Source organism: Salvelinus sp. IW2-2015, linkage group LG12 (assembly GCF_002910315.2).
Source record: "Salvelinus sp. IW2-2015 linkage group LG12, ASM291031v2, whole genome shotgun sequence".
Taxonomy (NCBI): Eukaryota; Metazoa; Chordata; class Actinopteri; order Salmoniformes; family Salmonidae; genus Salvelinus; species Salvelinus sp. IW2-2015.
Window position 1 is genome coordinate 4602487 of NC_036852.1, and position 20004 is coordinate 4622490.

Sequence of the window (20004 nt, forward strand, 5' to 3'; positions counted from 1 at the left end):
TGTGTGTGTGTGTGGTGTGTGTGTGTGTGTGTGGTGTGTGTTGTGTGGTGTGTGTGTGTGTGTTGTGTGTGTGTGGTGTGTGTGTGTGTGTGGTGTGTGTGTGTGTGTGTTGTCTACGCACATGTACGTTTTGCACGTACAGCCTATGTCACCTTAGAGAAACTTTCCCCCTTAGTCACTGAGAGGCAAGAGAGGCTACTACCACCTACCACCACATCTGAGGGTTTCTGACCCTCTGGTACCCTGTCCAGGACCTGGGCACACGGGTGTTGGAACCAGACGCAAACGTGCACGAATGCGCACGCGACTGTGTGTACATACACACACACGTCTGCATGCATGCACACAAACATAGGGCATTTTCACCATCTATATCAAACCACAGTCACTCAGGTAGTCACTCATGTTCCAACATGTAATCGTGTGTGTATCACTCCTATAGTTGTCTTTGTCTGTCCATTCCTTTCCCCGTGGAGCCAGTGCTGATGTCACACTGACCAACACGTGACAACACCCATCACAAGCTTTTCATTCGCTCTGCAGTAGGCCCTTCAAATGCACTGACTGCCTCTCAATATGGGGGGACTCATTCTTAAGCCTCACAGACACGCACGCACACCATACCCCATTATGGCTGTTTACTGCTGACTCATCCAGGCTAGTTTTAAAGGCCACCCCTGGTCCCTTTTTACTCATTGTGAATGGGAAGCCATCGACCATCGTTTCAGAGGCAGCGCAAACACGGTCCCCTTTTACAGCAGCAGACAAACAAGTCATTCCTCTAGAATAGACACAAAGGTACGGGTAAACACTGGCTCTCGTTCTCTCAAGGGTCCCTGGTCTCCCTGGAGAGGCCATTACAACGTGTTGGCTATGTCACACACTGACACACACATACCGATGTGGACACACACACACCTACATCTACGTCTCTAAGAGAGCACCAGGTACCAGTAGCCAATCCAGTTCTGACCCCACAGAGCCAAATAAAAAGAAAAGAAACGGCAAGTGGATGAGGTCTGCTTGTTTCTCCCACAATTATCCTGTGATTTACGATTGGAATAGACGGGAGATGAAGTGTGTTGATATTCCCCAGGGCTCGGGTTAACCTCAATCTGAAGCCATGTAACTCAAAGTGCTGATTTAGGATCAGTTACGCATTTTATATCACAATGAATAAGATGACATTGACAGGGGAAACTGGATCCTACATCACTCCAACTGAGAGGCTTGATAAATACGCTCCAGTTCATTCCCAACAAACGTCATAAATGGTTTTGTTTCCCGAAAAGGGTATCTTTTAAACGTGTGAAAAGATCAATCAAGAGATGTTACTAGAATGGTTTGACACCTGTCCTTGGTTAATAATCATGACGGAAGCTTCTGTTTCCAGGTTTTAACAATAAAGAAAGCATTTTCTTCAAAAGTAGATGAACGCTTSTCAAATATCCTGTCATTTTCTCCATCCACGCACCTTGGTTGGATTGTATACCGTTCACATCGTAGCTTTTCTCATCACATTTTTGTGGGATAAAGTATGAAGCTTTGATGGCAAAAAAAAAACTCTCAAATGACGGCAGACACATCAATCTTCTCATAAATAGTTTGCATGTGAAAGTTATGACCCAGTTACTGCTGAAAGCCTACTGCTTAAAACTAGTCTTAAAGTCTTAAAACTAAATCCAATCTGGGGTGTTTCCAAATAACTTTTATGTCCACCGGTTTTATCTCTTAAACTTAATCCTTAGTGGACACATGTATCAAAGGGATAGATGCCAACACAATTAAAGATTAAGGTTATATTTAAAGAGGCACAACAACCAGAGTTCTACAAGCCTGTGTTCCAAGAATCTGTCATTGCATAAAGACTCTGATGAGAAAAATAATCCATGGCTTTATTTTGTGGGCCAAACCTGATTGGCAAACTTTGCAATTCAGCAGTTAGCGACTGGAATAATGTCCTGCTAACATTTTCARCTTGGAGAACTCCCGTAGAGCGAGCCCAGCCGTTTTAAACCACAAGATGGCGTTTTAATGGCATAATTTAACAGGGTAATACTGTACTTTGTCTCTAAAGGCAAAGGAGTAATCAGATTCCACCAACACCATCCATTGACAGTTACCACATAAAACCCTTTTATTGCCTATAAATGGTGTTGGGGTATTAACTTTTAATGTTGCTTTATAGTGGGACACTAGATTCAGAAGGCAGTTAGCCACGACATGACAAGGATTTAACAGTCTTTCACATTTGAAATATGTCTTTCACATTTGAAACTACGTTGGCAATTGAAAACAAGCCGAGTCATTGCAGCTATAGAACAAATACATTCATATAGCCTACACAGCTGCCAAGCTGAAATCTTGCTAATCTCAAAATGACTGAGCTATCCATCAGAGACAAGGCATTTGCCTTGCCCCATTTTCAACAGGGAAACTTAGACAGACTTAGACCGAAACAGGCTCATACTGGCTTGTCCCATGGCGGAGAGCCCTCCAAAGACCTCTGCTGTTTTTAGAGTTTCCCACGTGCTGTTCTTAGCTAGATAAATGTGTAGCGGGACTATGGGAGGAATGCATTCACTGCTGCTCTTAATTGATGTGAGTGGTCGTCAGCAGCAGTAGAGACTGTCTAAACAGAGCCAGGGGTTAGAGAGGGGAGAGGAACTCAGGCCTCACACTCAGAGGCCTCACACACCATTACTGCTTTATGGGCGCCTCTGGGTCTCCCACTGTGTGTGTGTGTTTGCGTGCGTGTGTGTGTGTGTGTGTGTGTGCGTGCGGTCTTGTTCATGCTCATTTAAGTGTGTGTTTGCATGTGTGCGAGTGTGTCCAACCCCAGTGCTGGACAGCACAGAGCGGGAGATAGACTGGCCTCTGGGGAATTGGGTCCTCTTCCCAAATGAAACGAGTCTGGCTGCAAATGAGGTGGAAATGCTCCCATGCTGGGACACACTGGGGCTGGCCATTGAACAGGAGAACATTCCTCAGCAATTCATTTTGACCTGAACCCAGTATACTAGCTGGGTCGATGAATGGAAGAGGGGAAGGAGGGGAGAGASGGGGAGGAGAGGGAAGAGAGGGAGAGAGAGGGAAGAGAGGGCAGTAACCGGTTGCAGAGAGGGCAGTAAAGCATCATATTTGATGAGGGGATGGCAGTAACCGGTTGTGATCCCTGTATGCTTACTGGCAGCGGCTTGTCTGTCAACAATCTGACTGTCCATGTAGACATTTGGATTACATGCAAAGTGGTTGGCAGGACATTGTGAGAGGATAATATGTTGTGCCACCATACCACTGGTTGGACTAGCATGACAACTTCTACAGTACTTCCACTAAAKGATCAACTTTCAACATTCATATGGTTTCACCTGAAAGTATACTCTTAGTGGGATTATAACAAACAGGACATTTACACAACCAATCCAGTGAATCCACAATACATTTGTCACACAAGAACACACTTTAAACTGGCTCCATATAGCGTAGGTCACACAGTACAGTTAATGACAGACATTAAACATCAAACGCTGTACGGGAGTAGAATAGGAGGAAGAAAGATCATGTCACTCAGAAAATGTTTTCATTCATCCATCGCGGGGACACATGCAGCATGATGCTTTTAATTCCATCAAATCACATCTCTCCACTTCGCAATCCTCTTAAACTAATCCCCAGGTATGTTTCAGAGGCCGCTGGCCTCAAACTGGACAGCACCAGCAACGCATCTGCCCAGTGTGAACACTTTCACTTGACCAGAAGCTGGCCCAGGCTGCCTGTAAAGTATCACTYCCTTGGAGGCATCTCAGCCTGTACCTTAACTGTTGTACTGCCTTGGGGGCAACTTACCCTGAACCATYTAGCATTATAGTGAATCATTATAGGCAATCATAGCCTCCCTTGTGATTAATAAATCTGTTGTTAAAGATTAACAGAGTAAAACTGCAACGCCATTACATAGTCTAACCGCAACGCAAGTGTGTTTGTTTGAGACAGAATAACACAGTTTGACAAGGAGAAAATAAACCAYCAAACATGTTGTCATCTCCTAAGGTCCTGTGTTGTCATGTTGATGTGTTTCTGTCGCCTCGTTGTTTACTCCGATAATCACCGAGACAGAAATAGGAGCCGTCGCTCAAGTCAGTGGTGTTTGAGTGACAGCTAAGGCTTCTGTTGATAAGGGTGTGCATGCAGTACAGTCCTCCCGTATACGGTGACTGCTGTGGGGCTGGCATATGTAGCTAGCTAGCTCTCCCCTCACCAGTCATGGAGGAATAGGGGTAGTGGTCTACGGGAGCCCCACAGCTGTACAATGGAGCTGGCCACATCCATCCACAACGCAGGCATACACACACACACACACACACACACACACACACACACACACACACAGGGGGAGAGCCAGGGGCACCCAAGCCAAAGCAGTAATGATGTGCACACACACAGTCCCAGCAAGGGAGCACAATCCATACCCCACCATTGCTGTTTCTATGACAGGATTAGACTCACTGCTGGGGGAAACATATTAATCTTTAATATGGCTAAGAGGGGACGAAATACATTCCAAAACACACACACACCTCCCAGACTAACTTGTTGTACCTCTTCCTTGAACGATTGGGCACATATTCCCTCCGTTATCAATCAATCAGACTTAAAGCCGCTTACAGGGCCGGCCCCCCGTGCCGTTGCCACTAGCAACAGGGCACACAATTGCTTTCCTTTTCGCTGCACTGGCTAATAAAGGGATCCTGCAAATCAGGATCATCTCCTGTAAGTAGCCTCATTCCCGAAATAAGAAATGTAGCTAACGCTAGGCTACACGCTCATCGGAACCAGTTGGACAAACACAGCTCACAGCAAGCTGACCKCGATTTAAAGAGGCACAACCGGTCTACTATGATAACACTACAATCAACGACACGTACGCAACAAGGGAGCAAGTACACTGCATTTAACTTTGACGCTCCTTGCAACTTAAAGGACACATCTGGCTGAAATTCACGGCAGCGTGAAATGACAACAGAAAGAAAACACAACACCTTTAAGCCCAACATAATAACCTACGATTATTGGTCGCGTAGAAGCCTATGCACCTGATACAGAAGCTTGATGCCCCCAGTCCACAAAATCAGAGAAAACATACTGCTGAAGGCCCATGTCTTAAAGGGACATTTCCTGTCTTAAAGGGACATCTCCACTCTTAAAGGGACATCTCCACTCTTAAAGGGACATCTCCACCCTTAAAGGGACATCTCCTGTCTTAAAGGGAAAAGAGTGGTGGTGTTATGAGCGTCTAGGTGTTCTCCTTACCATGCCTGAGGTGCTGCATCCTGGTGTTCTGTCTTCAGCTGACACACATGGTAATCCTGCTGCACGCTGCACTGCACAGCAGCTGCTGCAAGCCACTGATCCCACCCACGATAAAGTTTACATCCACAATGCAGCCCTCTGCTCGGTGTGACAACTGCGCAGGACAGCAATCGCCCTCTCTCTCTCTGAGCCTCTCTCTTTCTATTGCACTCCCTCTTTCTCTCTCTCTCTCTCTGACTTGCTCTACACACAATCTCTGCCTGTCCTCACTCTCACACACTGTGTGTGTTTCTATCACTCTGCCTCTCTCGTTCTCTCTCTCTCTCTCTCCCTCTGACAACATGCACACTGCCGCCTCAACGCTGTTTCTCACTTTCTCCTCTGTCTCTCTCCCTCTCTGCTCCTCTCTCGCTCCCACTCGCGTTACTTACTCTGCCGCTCTCACACAGTCTCTCTCTCTCTCTCTTTCTCTCTCTGTCTCACTCTTGAGGTCCCTCCTCTTTCTGTGCCTCAGCGCTTTTCTCCTGCTCAAGCTACAGGACGTTTAACATGTGTTAGGGGGTGGGGGGTGTAGGGAGGGGTGAGATGGCTGCTGGCTCTGAAGGTGGCACTTTCCTCTGGGGAGATGAAGGGAGGATGAATGGGGGTGAGGAGAGATGGGGAAGGGGTGGGTGACAGCAGTAGGGGGGGGTTCAGGGGCGTGAGTGGAGATCGGCTTGAGATGTTTCTGACTGAGCTCTTTTCAGAGAGGAGAGAGAGAGAGAGAGAGAGAGAGAGAGAGAAGAGAGGTAGAGAAGAGAGAGAGAGAGGCCTGGCTGCCTGGGACAAACTCCAGCCCATCTGCCGCAATCACAATCAGTCTCAGCTGAATGGCTGTGACAAACCAAAGCCCCGAGCCTCTCGATCAGGACGCCTACGAGGGTAGAGGGGGGAGAAATGGGTGAGAAGTGGAGAGGAAGGGGGAGGGGACCCRTCTCCATTGTCTCCCCCCTCCACTGTGAAAAGGGGGCAGACACTGGAGGGGTGAAAGGGAAATTGAAAGGGTCCCGGCAGGCGAAAGCAGTCCTTGTTAAAATAAAGAGGAAGAGAAAGGAAGAGCTACTCACAGCCTAGCCAATCACAGTCCCTCTGCCCAACATGCACTAGTCACTAATGTCGCTAAATGAACAATTACTCTAAACACATGAGCAATTAGTAGCACCACAACCAAAGGGGACAGAAGCGGATGCCTCCTAGCTAAATTTATGACAAGTGAAAGTTGTAGTTGGGTGAAAAATAAACATGCACATACCACCGCATTTTGGGTCAGAGAAAGTTAGGAGTTAATTAGATGGGGCTAAAACTAGAGACGTGCACATTGCAGTGAGAATATGCAGGATCTGAAAGCCAACGTTTGAACCGCTTAGAGGACGCAACATCAGCTGGAAAGTTGGTGTAGTGATTGTAAAATCTTGGCGTGTCGAGACTACACATTTTCATTACTGGATCGTTGTGTCCCATAAAATTGACAGTGAGAAACCTATTCATCATAATAACAGGGAAGATTGACGACGGCTAATTATACTGAATATGACCGAAGTGTCATGCATCAAGCGTATTGCATTTATCATAAGTTGCAGATGTGTCATACACACTGACACACTGACACACACACACACACACACACACAATCTGAATATGTGGTGAGGGTGTAATTTGATTTCTAGAGCAGGTGGTCACCAATTTAGTCCCATTGTCCTGTTTGAATAAAAAAGATAAATGGACTCAGAAGTCAACAGGAACGGATACATAATCAAGAAATATTGAGGAGTCGCCCCACGTTAATTCAATAAACTGCATGCCCCCAAACATTGAGCGATGGCCATGTCTACAACGGGATCCAAAATGGACACASAGAAACACAGCTTGTCTGTAGTGAGACAGAAACCAGCAGACCAAGCCAAGTCATTCATAGCAGAGTCCGATCCCCCGAAACAGGAAGCTCTGTATGTTTGGACTTCCACCACATGGCATTGTCTGAAGAGTAACAACATGTCCAGGGGTGAGTGTGTGTGTGTGTGTGTGTGTGTGTGTGTGGTGTGTGTGTGTGTGTGTGTGTGTGTGTGTGTTGTGTGTGTGTGTGTGGGTGTGTGTGTGTGGTGTGTTGTGTGTGGGTGTGTGTGTGTGCGTGTGTATGTGTGTATGTGTTGTGCGTGTACGTGTGTGTGGTGAGGATCTTCTCAACTCATTAGGAGGCTGCTTCCCACTGCCAGTGGTTCAGTGAGATTCCAATGTTTAGAAACACATGGTGGCCAACATACCCACACACACAACCTGACTGGTTCACCACACCACCACCACCACCACACTACCACTACCACTACCACTACCCACTACACTACCACTACCCCCCACCACCACCATACCCACCACCAACCACCACCACCCACCACCACCACCACACTACACACACCACCACACCCACCACCACCTACCACACTACCACCACACCCACCACCACACCACCACCACCACACTCCTATCCATCGTTAACCATCACCAACGAGCTAATTCCACTGAAAGGTGGGGGGTGGGTGGTGGGGTGGTGGCTAGCTGGGAGAGGAAGGGGGGGGAGACAGGTTGATAAGGGGTGGTGGGTGGGAAGGAGTTGAGGGGGGTCTCCTCCTCTCCCCTTGGTACAAAGCGACCAATCCCCAGCATCAGACATTATCGACATTAATCTGGGAGGGTGTATTAAGGGGGAGAGCAGCAAGAGGACAGAGGAGGTTGATGACGTGCGTCACTTAGCTGAGCGCATTACGTGACCAGTTTCTGCCGCCATCGTCGTCAAGGTCTGTGTTCCCCCCCGGACACTCGCTAATCAGGGGGCGATAATCATGGGATAAAATGCAATGGTGTGCGTGTGTGTGCGTGTGTATAAATGTTTCCCCCCTTCCTTAATCTTCAGGGCCTCAAACACTATTTACCACATCTTATTGGCTCAGACATACACAACTTCCAAGCATTTCTATACATGTCTGAATGTCTGAACACTAAATGAGGTACGCTAAAGTCTAAATACCCTTTTGAAGCTACCTCAGAAGTGTTTATAGCATTTTTTTAGTTGTCAACAGACCACCCCCTTGGGCTGTTTGCATGTTGAGACGAGCGGTGGGAATGCCATAGTGTAGACATCGACGTTTATTTACCCAAACCACACACAGGCTATCCCGCTCGGGCTACACTYCTCTCAACCACCGCCCGGGACAGCAGTATGACTATGCAAATCTTCTGAGCTGTGATCGTCCACTTTGGAAAACTGCAAACTGGAACAGCCATTTAACATTTTGTTGGGGGCCAGATTGAATGTGTAACATGATGAGTGCGATCTGTGATAATGTGCCTCTGTCATGTTCCATTAAGCAAGGGAATGGGTTGGCGTGATATGTTGGGGGTGCAGGTTTGTCTGTGGCACCCTTCCTAGCCTGACTGTGCTACTCAAGCGAATGGGGGTAGGTAGCCCAAGATGTACTCTCAAGGAGCCTACCGTTGCTCCTCAACTCTGATGACGTCCATGACAAACACAAACAACGGCTCCACAGCCCTGTGTCAACATCAGATTAAAAAGCTCCAAACAAGACAAGACATGTCATGATGCATCATGTAAGCTTTCCTTGTGGTTGTTACGGTTATATCTGGTTCTCTCTTATCGTATCAGATATAGGTTGATTGTATGTGGAAATTATTGGCCAAAAGATGGATTCACAGTAGATGTATTTGGCCAAACAACAATATTGTGTCTATGTCATGTACATCTATTTCTACATGCAAATAGAGAGGGAACATGGTGAAAGTGAAGTGAGTGACAGCTTTCTCTCTGTTTAGACAGTGAGCTATTGAATGGGAGCAGGCGTGATTTGGATGAGGACATATGGATGCTGCTTTAGGACACTAAAAAGCATGACTGGCCGGGTGGAAGGTCACGTGCCCTGTCTGAAAAGCTGCTGTGTCGAGGGAACAGAAATATATAATCTTCCTTGGCCTTGGATTAAAACAATGCAGATTAGTTTTTGTTCCCTCTTTCTGCCAATTCCTCCTTTTTCCCTTCATCTCCTCCTTCTTGCACTCTGTCCATGTGTCTGCGTGTATGGTTGGGATTACTTGTGGTCTTATCTTATGTAATGAAAGTGTTTTTCATTCCATACTAAATCTCCATTGACCTTCCTTTGGGTATCTGTGTCAACATTTTATGTAGAATGCTGTCCGTTGATCAGCCAAGTGGCCAAAGCTGGTCTCACCTGGCCTTACCCTTAGCAGATGGTGTGCGTCTTTGTTTGTCTGTGACCCCTCCACACCTTGGAGGACTCAGGGACTCAGGGTAGCAGGGAGGTGGGGTGGGGAGCAGGGGAGAATGGGTACACTGCTGGAGATCTATGGAGGATCGTCTCTTAGGCTATGAGGACCGGCAAGTCGTGCATCTGCAGCCCCTCCTGAATGGACATTAGTCAGGACATCTGCTAATCAATAAACTATTTATCATCTTTAGAGAGGAATTATCCCTCCAAATTTGAGTGAAGCGGGAGGTCTGGCAGTTGGTTTTGATAGATTATCGGTCCATTTGGAAATATCTTTGTTTGGATGTATTTCTCTTTGGGTGTAAAGGTAGTGGAAAGCAACTCTTTATCGTTTTCTAACGTTCAGCTACTTGGAATAAATGCATACTGTATTCCCATAGCTGTCCTTCATTTGTCTGTGTGCGTCCTTGCCTGATCAGGACATTACCACTACTCACTAGTACTGGATTATGCTTAGATGGTGAATTATAGCAACCAGAGCAGAGTGCTCATTTACCAGTTTAGCTTTCAAATGGGATTTCATCCATAGAAAATGGACTTATTTTCCTTCTGAATTCCCTCTCATTTATTTGGGCAATAATCCCTCCCTTCATGAAATTGCAGCGTCTCAGTTGAAGACCCTAATGCAGCATTATGATCATCAAAAACAGTTCATAGTTTAGTATAATATTAAATAGGTCTTTATCGAGTTCCATTTTGGGCGCAGACTGAGAGACACTTTAATTGAAAGCGAGCCCGTGTGTGTGTGTGTATGTGTGTGTGTGTGTGTGTGTGTGTGTGTGTGTGTGTGTGTGTGTGTGTGTGTGTGTGTGTGTGTGTGTGTGTGTGTGTGTGTGTGTGTGTGTGTGTGTGTGTGTGTGTGTGTGTGTGTGTGTGTGTTTGTTCATGTTTATGTTTGTGTGTGTTCATCCACTATTATGATAGCACGCCAACGGAGGAGGCTTTTCCTACGCTGATGTTAACGGCTTGTGACTGTGGCTGTGCGGCTCACTGATGTTACTACAAGGCATGTCTCAACCTCAAAGACGCCTCTGTGCCTCCACCGCCGCTGTAATCCTGTGTGGAAGTATGCGGCCCTCTCTCCCTCTCTCCCTCTCTCCCTCTCTCCCTCTCCAGATGATGAGGATAGGGCCAAGCCTTCCCTTGGTATGCCCCACAACGCAACGACACCCCCCCCAAGGCTCTGTTCTGCAGCCGTCGCACTTGGGTGAAGGCCATGCATTTGACAACTGTAATTGGATAAGTTGACCAGACTAACGCTTTAATTTGATAATGCTAAGCCCCCCACCAGAGACCTAATACGGTCAATTGTGTATTGATGTGCCCTCCTGTGAGTGAGAGATTTAGCCTAATTCATTGATTAGAGGTCAGTTCCACCCATGATAGTTGGAGATAAATTAATCCATTGGTTTTCTATAGAAATGTTCTGCAGAGAGATGCAGAGAGATGAATGTTTGCATTTGACGGGATTCGGTTAAATATGTTTATTTTAGTAATCAGTGGTTTTAGTAATCAGTGTTTATGTTATTATCGAGCTCTTACATGTGTGTTCTGATGAAAATAGTGTACTTTGAGCTACTCAAGAGTAAATTCTGAACAGGGAACTGAACAATGCTTGAGGAAATATGCACCATGTGCTTTTAGCCGGTACATTCCATCTTTTATTAGCATAAAGCTAACTTTAGCTTAGTCTAAGCTTAGTCTTAGCTTAGTCTTAGCTTAGCCTTAGCTTAGCTGCTTAGCTTAGTCTTTAATCAGAGTACCGTGGAGAGCTGTGCTCACTGTTGTGCGTCTTCTTGGTCAATACTGCACTGTACTATCTATCAATTGAAGATGAACTCGTATAAATAGACCAGGTGATGAAAACACTTCAAGCCTGACACTGTTGTTGACCCGTAACACAAGTCAGCCATGACTGCCACAGTACATTATATGGATCTCCAACCACTAACATCAACCCAGTCTGGTCCTGTGTTGTTTATGTCTGTGGCTACTGTAAGATAGCCTGGTGCAACCAACCGGAAACGCCACATTCACCAGTGATCACAATCGAACGCCGCGTTCAGTCTGGTTTAACCAGGCTTAACTGTAGGCTAAATGTAAGAGCCCTGTGGGTCTCCCGTGATTTATCAGAATGGCCAGGCCTGGCTAAAAACATGCATCAGTTTTATGGCGCTTATGAGAGGAAGAGGTTAATCGAACGGGTTAATGAAGCTTTTTATTGATACGTTCTCAAGGTCGCGTCGTCTTAACTTGCCGTAATATCTCCGTGCTATTGTACAGTGGAGAAGGAAAGCACTTAGGCTAGTGACTGAAATGTTATGCCGGTCCTTTATCCACTCACCACCCCCACCATTCAGTCCACACGGTACCACAGTAGCGTCTTTGTGGGCCATGCAGTTCTCTTTATGATGTACTCAAGGTCAATCAGAAGCTAAGTGGTCATGTACAGTGGCGGCCATTTTGAATTTGAAAGCATCCTGTTACTTAAGATGAGTGTTTGTGTGCTTGTGTTCAATTCTTACATGACCGAGGTCAATGGTAGGCTATACAAAGAAGGGCTCTGTAAAATCTGTTCTAACCTCAGGGGTCTTTCCTGGTTAAATAGGTTGAATAAATAAACAACATTATACAACAGTATAATAGAGGGACTTTTGTTGTGCTGCTTACAGTACTGTAGGGCCATTGAGTGGGCAGTATTAGGACTGTTCTTGTGGGAAATCAGATCCGGTGAAGAAGAGTGGTCACTGTGGCGTTGTGTAATTACTAATGAACACTGGTATTTACCCAACCAACCCGATGGCTTCCACATCATTKATCTCATGATGCCTGCCATGCTAACTATGGCACCATATACAAACATCACAGCGTTTGAGCCGCTATGTTGTTCTATTTTGAGCAAAATGGGTGGCATCTACAGTTGTGATGTTTTGAGTCTTTGTCAGTACAGTATATTAGGTGAGTGATTATTTCCTGAGATGTTTTGAGTGGAGTTCCCTGGCTTTATTCTCAAGGTAAGCTAGTAGGCTAAACAATGTTTTTGCTCTTTTGTACGTATTCACCAAAGCATGCAGTTGTTTTGACTGACACGGTCGCTTTTAACCGTTTGGAGGAACATCTTTGTATTGAGATGTGTGGTGAGATAGAGGAGGTGCAGGTTTGGGGCAGGATGCTTCTGGAAGTCACAGTGGCTGCATCTGTGCTGTTCGCCTCCAGCCAAATACCAGACTGACTCAGTCAACATGTATTGGGTTTGGGTGCTATTAATGATTTAAACCATGCTGTATGATTTCAGTGCTGATTTTGTTTTACAGTATTTATTGCTTTTTAACATTGTATATGCTGTAGGTTTTGTGGTCCTTTTTAGCTCATGTGGTAGAGCATGGTGCTTGTGATGCCAGGGTAGTGAGTTCGATTCCTGGGACCACCTATACTTAAAATGTATGCACGCATGACTGTAAGTCGCTTTGGATAAAAGTGTGTGCTAAATGGCATATATTATTAAATGTTATTATATATATATTATTTTGTGGCAGCATAGTAATCATTGGTTAACCTACTGGTCACAGATCAATTTGTGCTGTCTGGTCAATTTGGCATGCCAATGACCATAGGAATCGGCTATACAGGACTAATCTGGGACCAGGCAAATCATTGTCCTGTTTAGAGTAGTAAAGAATATGGTGTTTAATCCAAACCTACATCCCCCGCATGTCATGCTCCCCCCTAGCCATAGCCCTTGATGATGACGCTCAGTTCCATTGCATTACACAGAAGTGTAACGACTCATGGTGTAATCATAACAACATACAGGAACTCAAGTCCTTCTGCTCACCCGATCTAGAATAGTCACTCCTGTGTACGTTCCCCCTCAAGCAGACACCAAGACGGCCATCAAGGAACTTCACTGGACGATATGCAAACTGGAAACCATACATCCTGAAGCTGCATTTATTGTAGCTGGGGATTTTAACATAGCAAATTTGAGAACAAGTCTCCCTAAATTCTTCCAGCATATTGATTGGACAACGTGCATGCGCAATAACCTCGACCACTGCTACTCTAACTTCTGCATGCATACAAAGCCCTACCACGCCCTCCATTCGGCAAATCCGACCACGACGCCATCTTGCTCCTTCCGTCTTATAGGCAGAAACTCAAACAGTGTATACCCGTGACGAGAACCATTCATCGCTGGTCCAACCAATCGTAAGCCACGCTTCAAGATTGTTTTGATCACACGGACTGGAATATGTTCCGGTCAGCCTCAGAGAACAGCATCAACCTTTACGCTGACACGGTGAGTACGTTTATAAAGAAGTGAATTGGAGATGTTGTACCCACTGTGACTATTAAAACCTACCCTAACCAGACGGCGGCATTCGTGCAAAACTGAAAGCGCGAACCACTGCATTTAATCATGGAAAGGTGTCTGGGAATATGTCTGAATATTAACAGTGTAGCTATTCCCTCTGCGAGGCAATAAAACAAGCGAAATGCCAGTACAGGGACAAGGTGGAATTGCAATTCAACGGCTCAGACACGAGATGTATGTGGCAGGGTCTACAGGAAATCACGGACTACAAAAAGAAATCCAACCACGTCACTGACACAGACGTTTCGCTTCTAGACAAACTAAACACCTTCTTTGCCCGCTTTGAGGATAATACAGTGCCAACATCGCGGCCCGCTAACAAGGACTGCACCCCCCTTCCGTGGCTGATGTGAGTAAAACGTTTTAACATGTTAACCCTCGCAAGGCTGCTGGCCCAGACGGCATCCCTAGCCGCGTCCTCAAAGCATGCGCAGACCTGCTGGCTGGTGTGTTTAAGGATATATTCAATCGCTCCCTATCCCAGTCTGTTGTCCCAACATGATTCAAAATAGCTACCATTATTCCTGTACCCAAGAATGCAAAGATAACTGAACTAAATGACTACCGCCTCGTAGCACTCACTTCTGTCATCATGAAGTGCTTTGAGATACTGGTCAAGGATCATATCACCTCCACCTTACCGGCCACCCTAGACCGACTTCAGTTTGCATACCGCCCCAACAGGTCCACAGACGACGCAATCGGCATCACACTGCCCTAWCCRATRTGGACAAAAGGAATACCTATGTAAGAATGCTGTTCATTGACTACAGCTCAGCATTCAACACCATAGTACCCTCCAAGCTCATCATCAAGCTGGTGGTCCTGGGTCTCAACCCCGCCCTGTGCAATTGGGTCCTGGACTTCCTGACGGGCCGCCCCTAGGTGGTGAAGGTAGGAAACAACATCTCCACTTCGCTGACCCTCAACACTGGGGCACCACAAGGGTGCGTGCTCAGCCCCCTCCTGTACTCCCTGTTCACCCATGACTGCYTGGCCATGCACACCTTCAACTCTATCATCAAGTTTGCAGAGGACACAACAGTAGTGGGCTTGATTGCCAACAACGACGAGACGGCCTACAGGGAGGAGGTGAGGGCACTCAGAGTGTGGTGTCAGGAAAACAACCTTTCACTCAACGTCAACAAAACAAAGGAGATGATTTTGGACTACAGGAAACAGCAGAGGGAGCACCCCCCTATCCACATTGAAGGGACAGCAGTGGAGAAGGTGGAAAGTTTTAAGTTCCTCAGCATACACATCACAGACAAACTGAAATGGTCCACTCACACAGACAGCGTGGTGAAGAAGGCGCAACAGCGCCTCTTCAACCTCAGGAAGCTGAAGAAATTTGGTTTGTCACCCAAAACCCTGACAAACTTTTACAGATGCACAATCGAGAGCATCCTTTTGGGCTGTATCACAGCCTGATACGGCAACTGCACCGCCCTCAACTGCAAGGCTCTCCAGAGGGTGGTGTGGTCTGCACAATGCATCACCTTGGGTAAACTACCTGCCCTCCATTTACCTACAGCACCCGATGTCACAGGAAGGCCAAAAAGATCATCAAGGACATCAACCACCCGAACCACTGCCTGTTCACATCGCTACCATCCAGAAGGCGAGGTCGGTACAGGTGCATCAAAGCTGGGACCGAGAGACTGAAAAACAGCTTCTATCTCAAGGCCATCAGACTGCAAAACAGCAGTCACTAACTCAGAGAGGCTGCTGCCTACATTGTGACCCAATCACTGGCCACTTTAATAAATGGATCACTATTCACTTTATACAATGCACTCCAAATAATGCCACTTTAATAATGTTTACATATCTTACATTATTCATATCACATGTATATACTGTATTTTATACCATCTATAACACCTTGCCTATGCAGCTCGGCCATCGCTCATCCATATACTTACATGTACATATTCTCATTCACCCCTTTAGATTTGTGTGTATTAGGTAGTTGTTGGGAATTGTTAGATTACTTGTTAGATATTACTGCACTGTCGGAACTAGAAGCCCAAGCATTTCGCTACACTATTAACATCTGCTAACAATGTGCATGTGACAAATAAAATTAGATTTGATTTGAAGTGTCATTGTACGAAGGAATCTTCTGTAACGGGGAGTTTTGTTTAAGAGCCGTGACGCTCGGTCTGAACATGAACACGCATCGCTTACGTTACGGTTTTGTAAGCATAAGGACCTTACCTTTCATATTGGCGATAAATCATTTGACACACACCTTTATGGGGTTAGTGTTCCCACACGGCCATATCTCCAGGTTACAGCTCGTGTTTACGGAAACCAACCGGAAGACCAAGGGACAACCTTAGCTATCTACATCTAGCATGTTCTGATCGCCTGTGTGGAACGGAAGAAGGCCACCAGAKATTTGTTGTCACAAAATACTGTCGGCTGCAACTGTGATAAGGCCGGTTAAAACAGTGTAGAGTTTAGATTTTACAGTGTAGATTTTGCTTTTGTGAAATGATTTTGATGTGATATCAAAGTAGAGGGATTTATGTTTCTAGAACCATAATGCAATTGAGAATCGATTCACGTTTAGATGGAGTATTTGGCTGTCTTGTCTGCCAGAGCCAGTCTACCTCTGAAAATAACATATAAGGTCCTTGGATCTTAATGAAATAATGAGCGATGCCGCGGCAGTACCCCACTGTGGTTTTGTTGTGCTCCTCCGGCCAGTGTTGCTGTGTGTGTGTGTGTGTGTGTGTGTGTGTGTGTGTGTGTGTGTGTGTGTGTGTGTGTGTGTGTGTTGTTGTGTGTGTTGTGTGTGTGTGTGTGTGTGTGTGTGTGTGTTGTGTGTGTGTGTGTGTGTGTGTGTGTGTGTGTGTGTGTTGTGTGGTGTGTGTGTGTGATGGAGAGTGTTGTGGAAAGGAGTGGATACAAGGAGGACTATATTATGGAACAGATGGGTTTTACATATGATGAGAACACTGGCAAAAGCTGTGATTTTGGAGTGAGCTTTCTTGTATTCATTGGCAGACATTTTCATATATATTAAAAAGAGTTTGATTTGGGATCTGTTTGTAGCCTGCAATTACAATACATAGCAATGGCGAAATTGTGGTGTAGATATTGGGGGGGTTGAACAGTAGAAAGGGGTCCGGGGCTCCTCCCCCGGAATTTCTTTTGACATTTTAAAACGCATTTCCTGCAATTCATACACAGTTTGACATGACTTATTATGCCTCTCTTCCGGAGTATTTTGAGGGGTATATGGAGGGGTATTTTGAGGGGTATATGGAGGGGTATTTTGAAAACACAGTACAAGTGGAAGGAGAAGTGGAATAGAGCATCAAATCAAATCAAAGTTTATTGGTCGCGTACACAGTTTAGCAGGTGTTATAGAGGGTGCAGCGAAATGCTTGTGTTACTAGCTCCTAACAATGTAGTAAAAATATCAAACAAAGGGCATTTACAGTATGGCACGTAATATTGAAACCAGGTACAATATCCTACGTCTGTTTAATACTACCTTATAATGTGATAGACTGTATAAATAAATGTTCGCATTGGGTCAGTAGGACACAGAAATAACAAGCACGCAATTAGTGAAATCTTCTTCATGGATTGATTGCCTCCATATTCCCAGGAAAAAAAGGAGGAATACAATGTAAGTCCTCTTGATAATGTAGCCGTAAGACACAGCGTAATAAGGGGAAGGAGGCGTGCCTGTCTTTATCAGTCCTGAGTTTCTGCTCCGGCCCAACAAAAGAATGTGTGGAGCCATTTATCACTGTCACTAACACTATTGAGCAACATCCGAAGAAAAATGCCACAATCCCTAGGATCTGTTCTGTCAGGTCTGTCAGCGTAGCTGTCTATTCCAAGGAGGTTTATTACCATGAATTTGAATATTGTAATTATACATAAGTCAGTTTTAAGTATTTGTAGGTAAGTAATTATCTATATGAGCTACTGGAAGAAAATGTTGAATAGACTAAGTTATCATTATCGAATTAGAATATCATTCAGTTTTGCTTGCAGAAAAAAATTACGCAAACACACAAATTAAAAATCCTGAGCAAAACTAAACAATGATCACTAAAACCTTAGGGTCAGCCACCCTTGCTATTGCCCCCACTGTCCCTCCAGGTCTAAGCAAGTTCGTGGATTCCAAACAGCCCCTAGTGAGAAGACCCCAACCGCTCCTATGGCCCAGTCCACACAATAACAACCAAGCCCCTCTAAACCTGTTATTAGGTCACTTTCCTGGTCAAAAGAGGAAGGGTCTCCTCTTCTAAATTAGTGTGAGTGAGACTGTGGACAAGACAATCATTCTTTTACACTCCACTTCCTTACCCTTCTATTGAAAGCCGGCCTGCCGTAGCAAAGGCCCTGGTCAGCGGTCAACCTCTAACCCCCACCATCCACCCTGGGTCCACTCAGAGGCCCCTCTCKCAGGCCTCCCTGCTCGCTCAAGGGGAAAATTGTTCCTGGATGGGGGGAAACCAGCTCTTTTGACATGGAGAGTCAAGGGTCTAAGGATAGGTTTGAGGGCCAAGGTCATGAGTTTGGCCTCTCCACATCCCCATTGTCTCCATGAGAAATGTCCCCAGCCAAACCCAAAACTGAAATGGACTGAACGTACATCTTTGTCTTTCCGCACCTTTAGCAACCTTGTCCTCACCATCACTTCACAGTAGTATTTTCTCACCAAGACTGCACACAAAGCATTGTGTCAGCTTCCCAAACTAAACAACATTGTTCGGCTGGTTCTCATTGAGAATAGATTGCGTTCAGCTGTTGATATTTATTGGCAAATAGCAGCAGCTGTCACAACGCAGATCGAGGATCCTCCCTTACCTTCGGACATTCCTCCGCTCTTCTTCCAGCTGTTTGAGTAGCTCCTCGATGCACTTGTTGGCATCCATGTACCCCTGTAAACAACAGATGGAGATGAGTGTCAAAGATGGATTCCAAAGATGGATTCCATGGATGAAAAATATCAGTAATATCAAGAACAGCCCAACAATCCTACACTACCTCGATTATTATGAAGTTCAGGCGTCGGTTTCCCAGTTTAAGCCTAGTCCTGAAGTTAAAAAATATATACTGTATATACAGTATATTTCAATGGAGATTCTCTTGTGTTTATCAACAGCAGTGGTAAACCACAAAAAAAAGGAAACAAGACCATACAGAAGCCTACATAGAGTATGAAAAAACAGACCAAAACCATATTGTGTATTTGTCCAGCCGGTGCCTTGTTTCCACACACTGCTCTTCCAAGTGTGAAGAGGAACACTGAGGCAGAACTGGACTGTGTTTCAAAAAAGGTGTGATTCCTTCATAGGGTCAACACTTTTTGGTGTGTTCTTTTCAGGGAGTTAGGGAAGAGTGTAACTCCAGAAGCACCGCTGGGTAACTTCGCCTGGCTGGCCCTGAGTGCAGGCGGCCAGCTGTGTAGTGTCAAGAGGGAATACCTTCACACACACATACTTCACACTCCACACACACACACACACACACTCCCAAAGTGTGCTATTGAATTACAGCATGGGCCAAATGAGCAGAGACCCGGGAACAGTATGGAAAAACAGATGTTCAGCTTATTTGACTTTGCTCTAATGATGTGCTCGTCTATGCCATGCCTGTATAGTGAGTATAAGACATTAGTGGAGAAGAAATTGGCCACCTAGCCATAATATTCCACCCAGCTGTGCTTTGGAGGAGCAGACAGTGACTGTGTCAGTGGTTGGCTACATAGGAACAACCAGTAGTGGCTTACTTATCCTTCGGTAGTGGTTGTGGCTAACTTGAATTAATTATTGGTATTGGTGATGCCTCTCTTGGGTAAAGCGTTATCTCACGGCCACAGACGCCCTCCATTGATTTTTAGACCGCCGTCATGTGCTGTTCACGTATAATTGAATCATGGGGAATTCCATGGGGATGACCCAGCTGAGTATCGTTATACTCGTCCCATGAGCATATTTTTCGTGCTAG

At 45.6% G+C, this 20004-nt stretch overlaps 1 protein-coding gene across 3 annotated transcripts in view; it reads right to left on the reverse strand.

Moving 5' to 3' along the window:
* The window catches only part of LOC111971068 (nck-associated protein 5-like), a 124883-nt gene extending 105939 nt beyond the window's left edge, over window positions 1-18944 (reverse strand). For 2 of the 3 annotated variants that reach the window (XM_070445930.1, XM_023997871.2), the window contains 1 exon segment: window positions 5314-5943. In XM_070445930.1, coding sequence (XP_070302031.1) covers window positions 5314-5316 — 3 coding nt within the window. In that variant the 5' untranslated portion in view covers window positions 5317-5943. 3 annotated transcript variants of the gene reach the window in all.
* Window positions 18945-20004: the final 1060 nt, after the last annotated feature.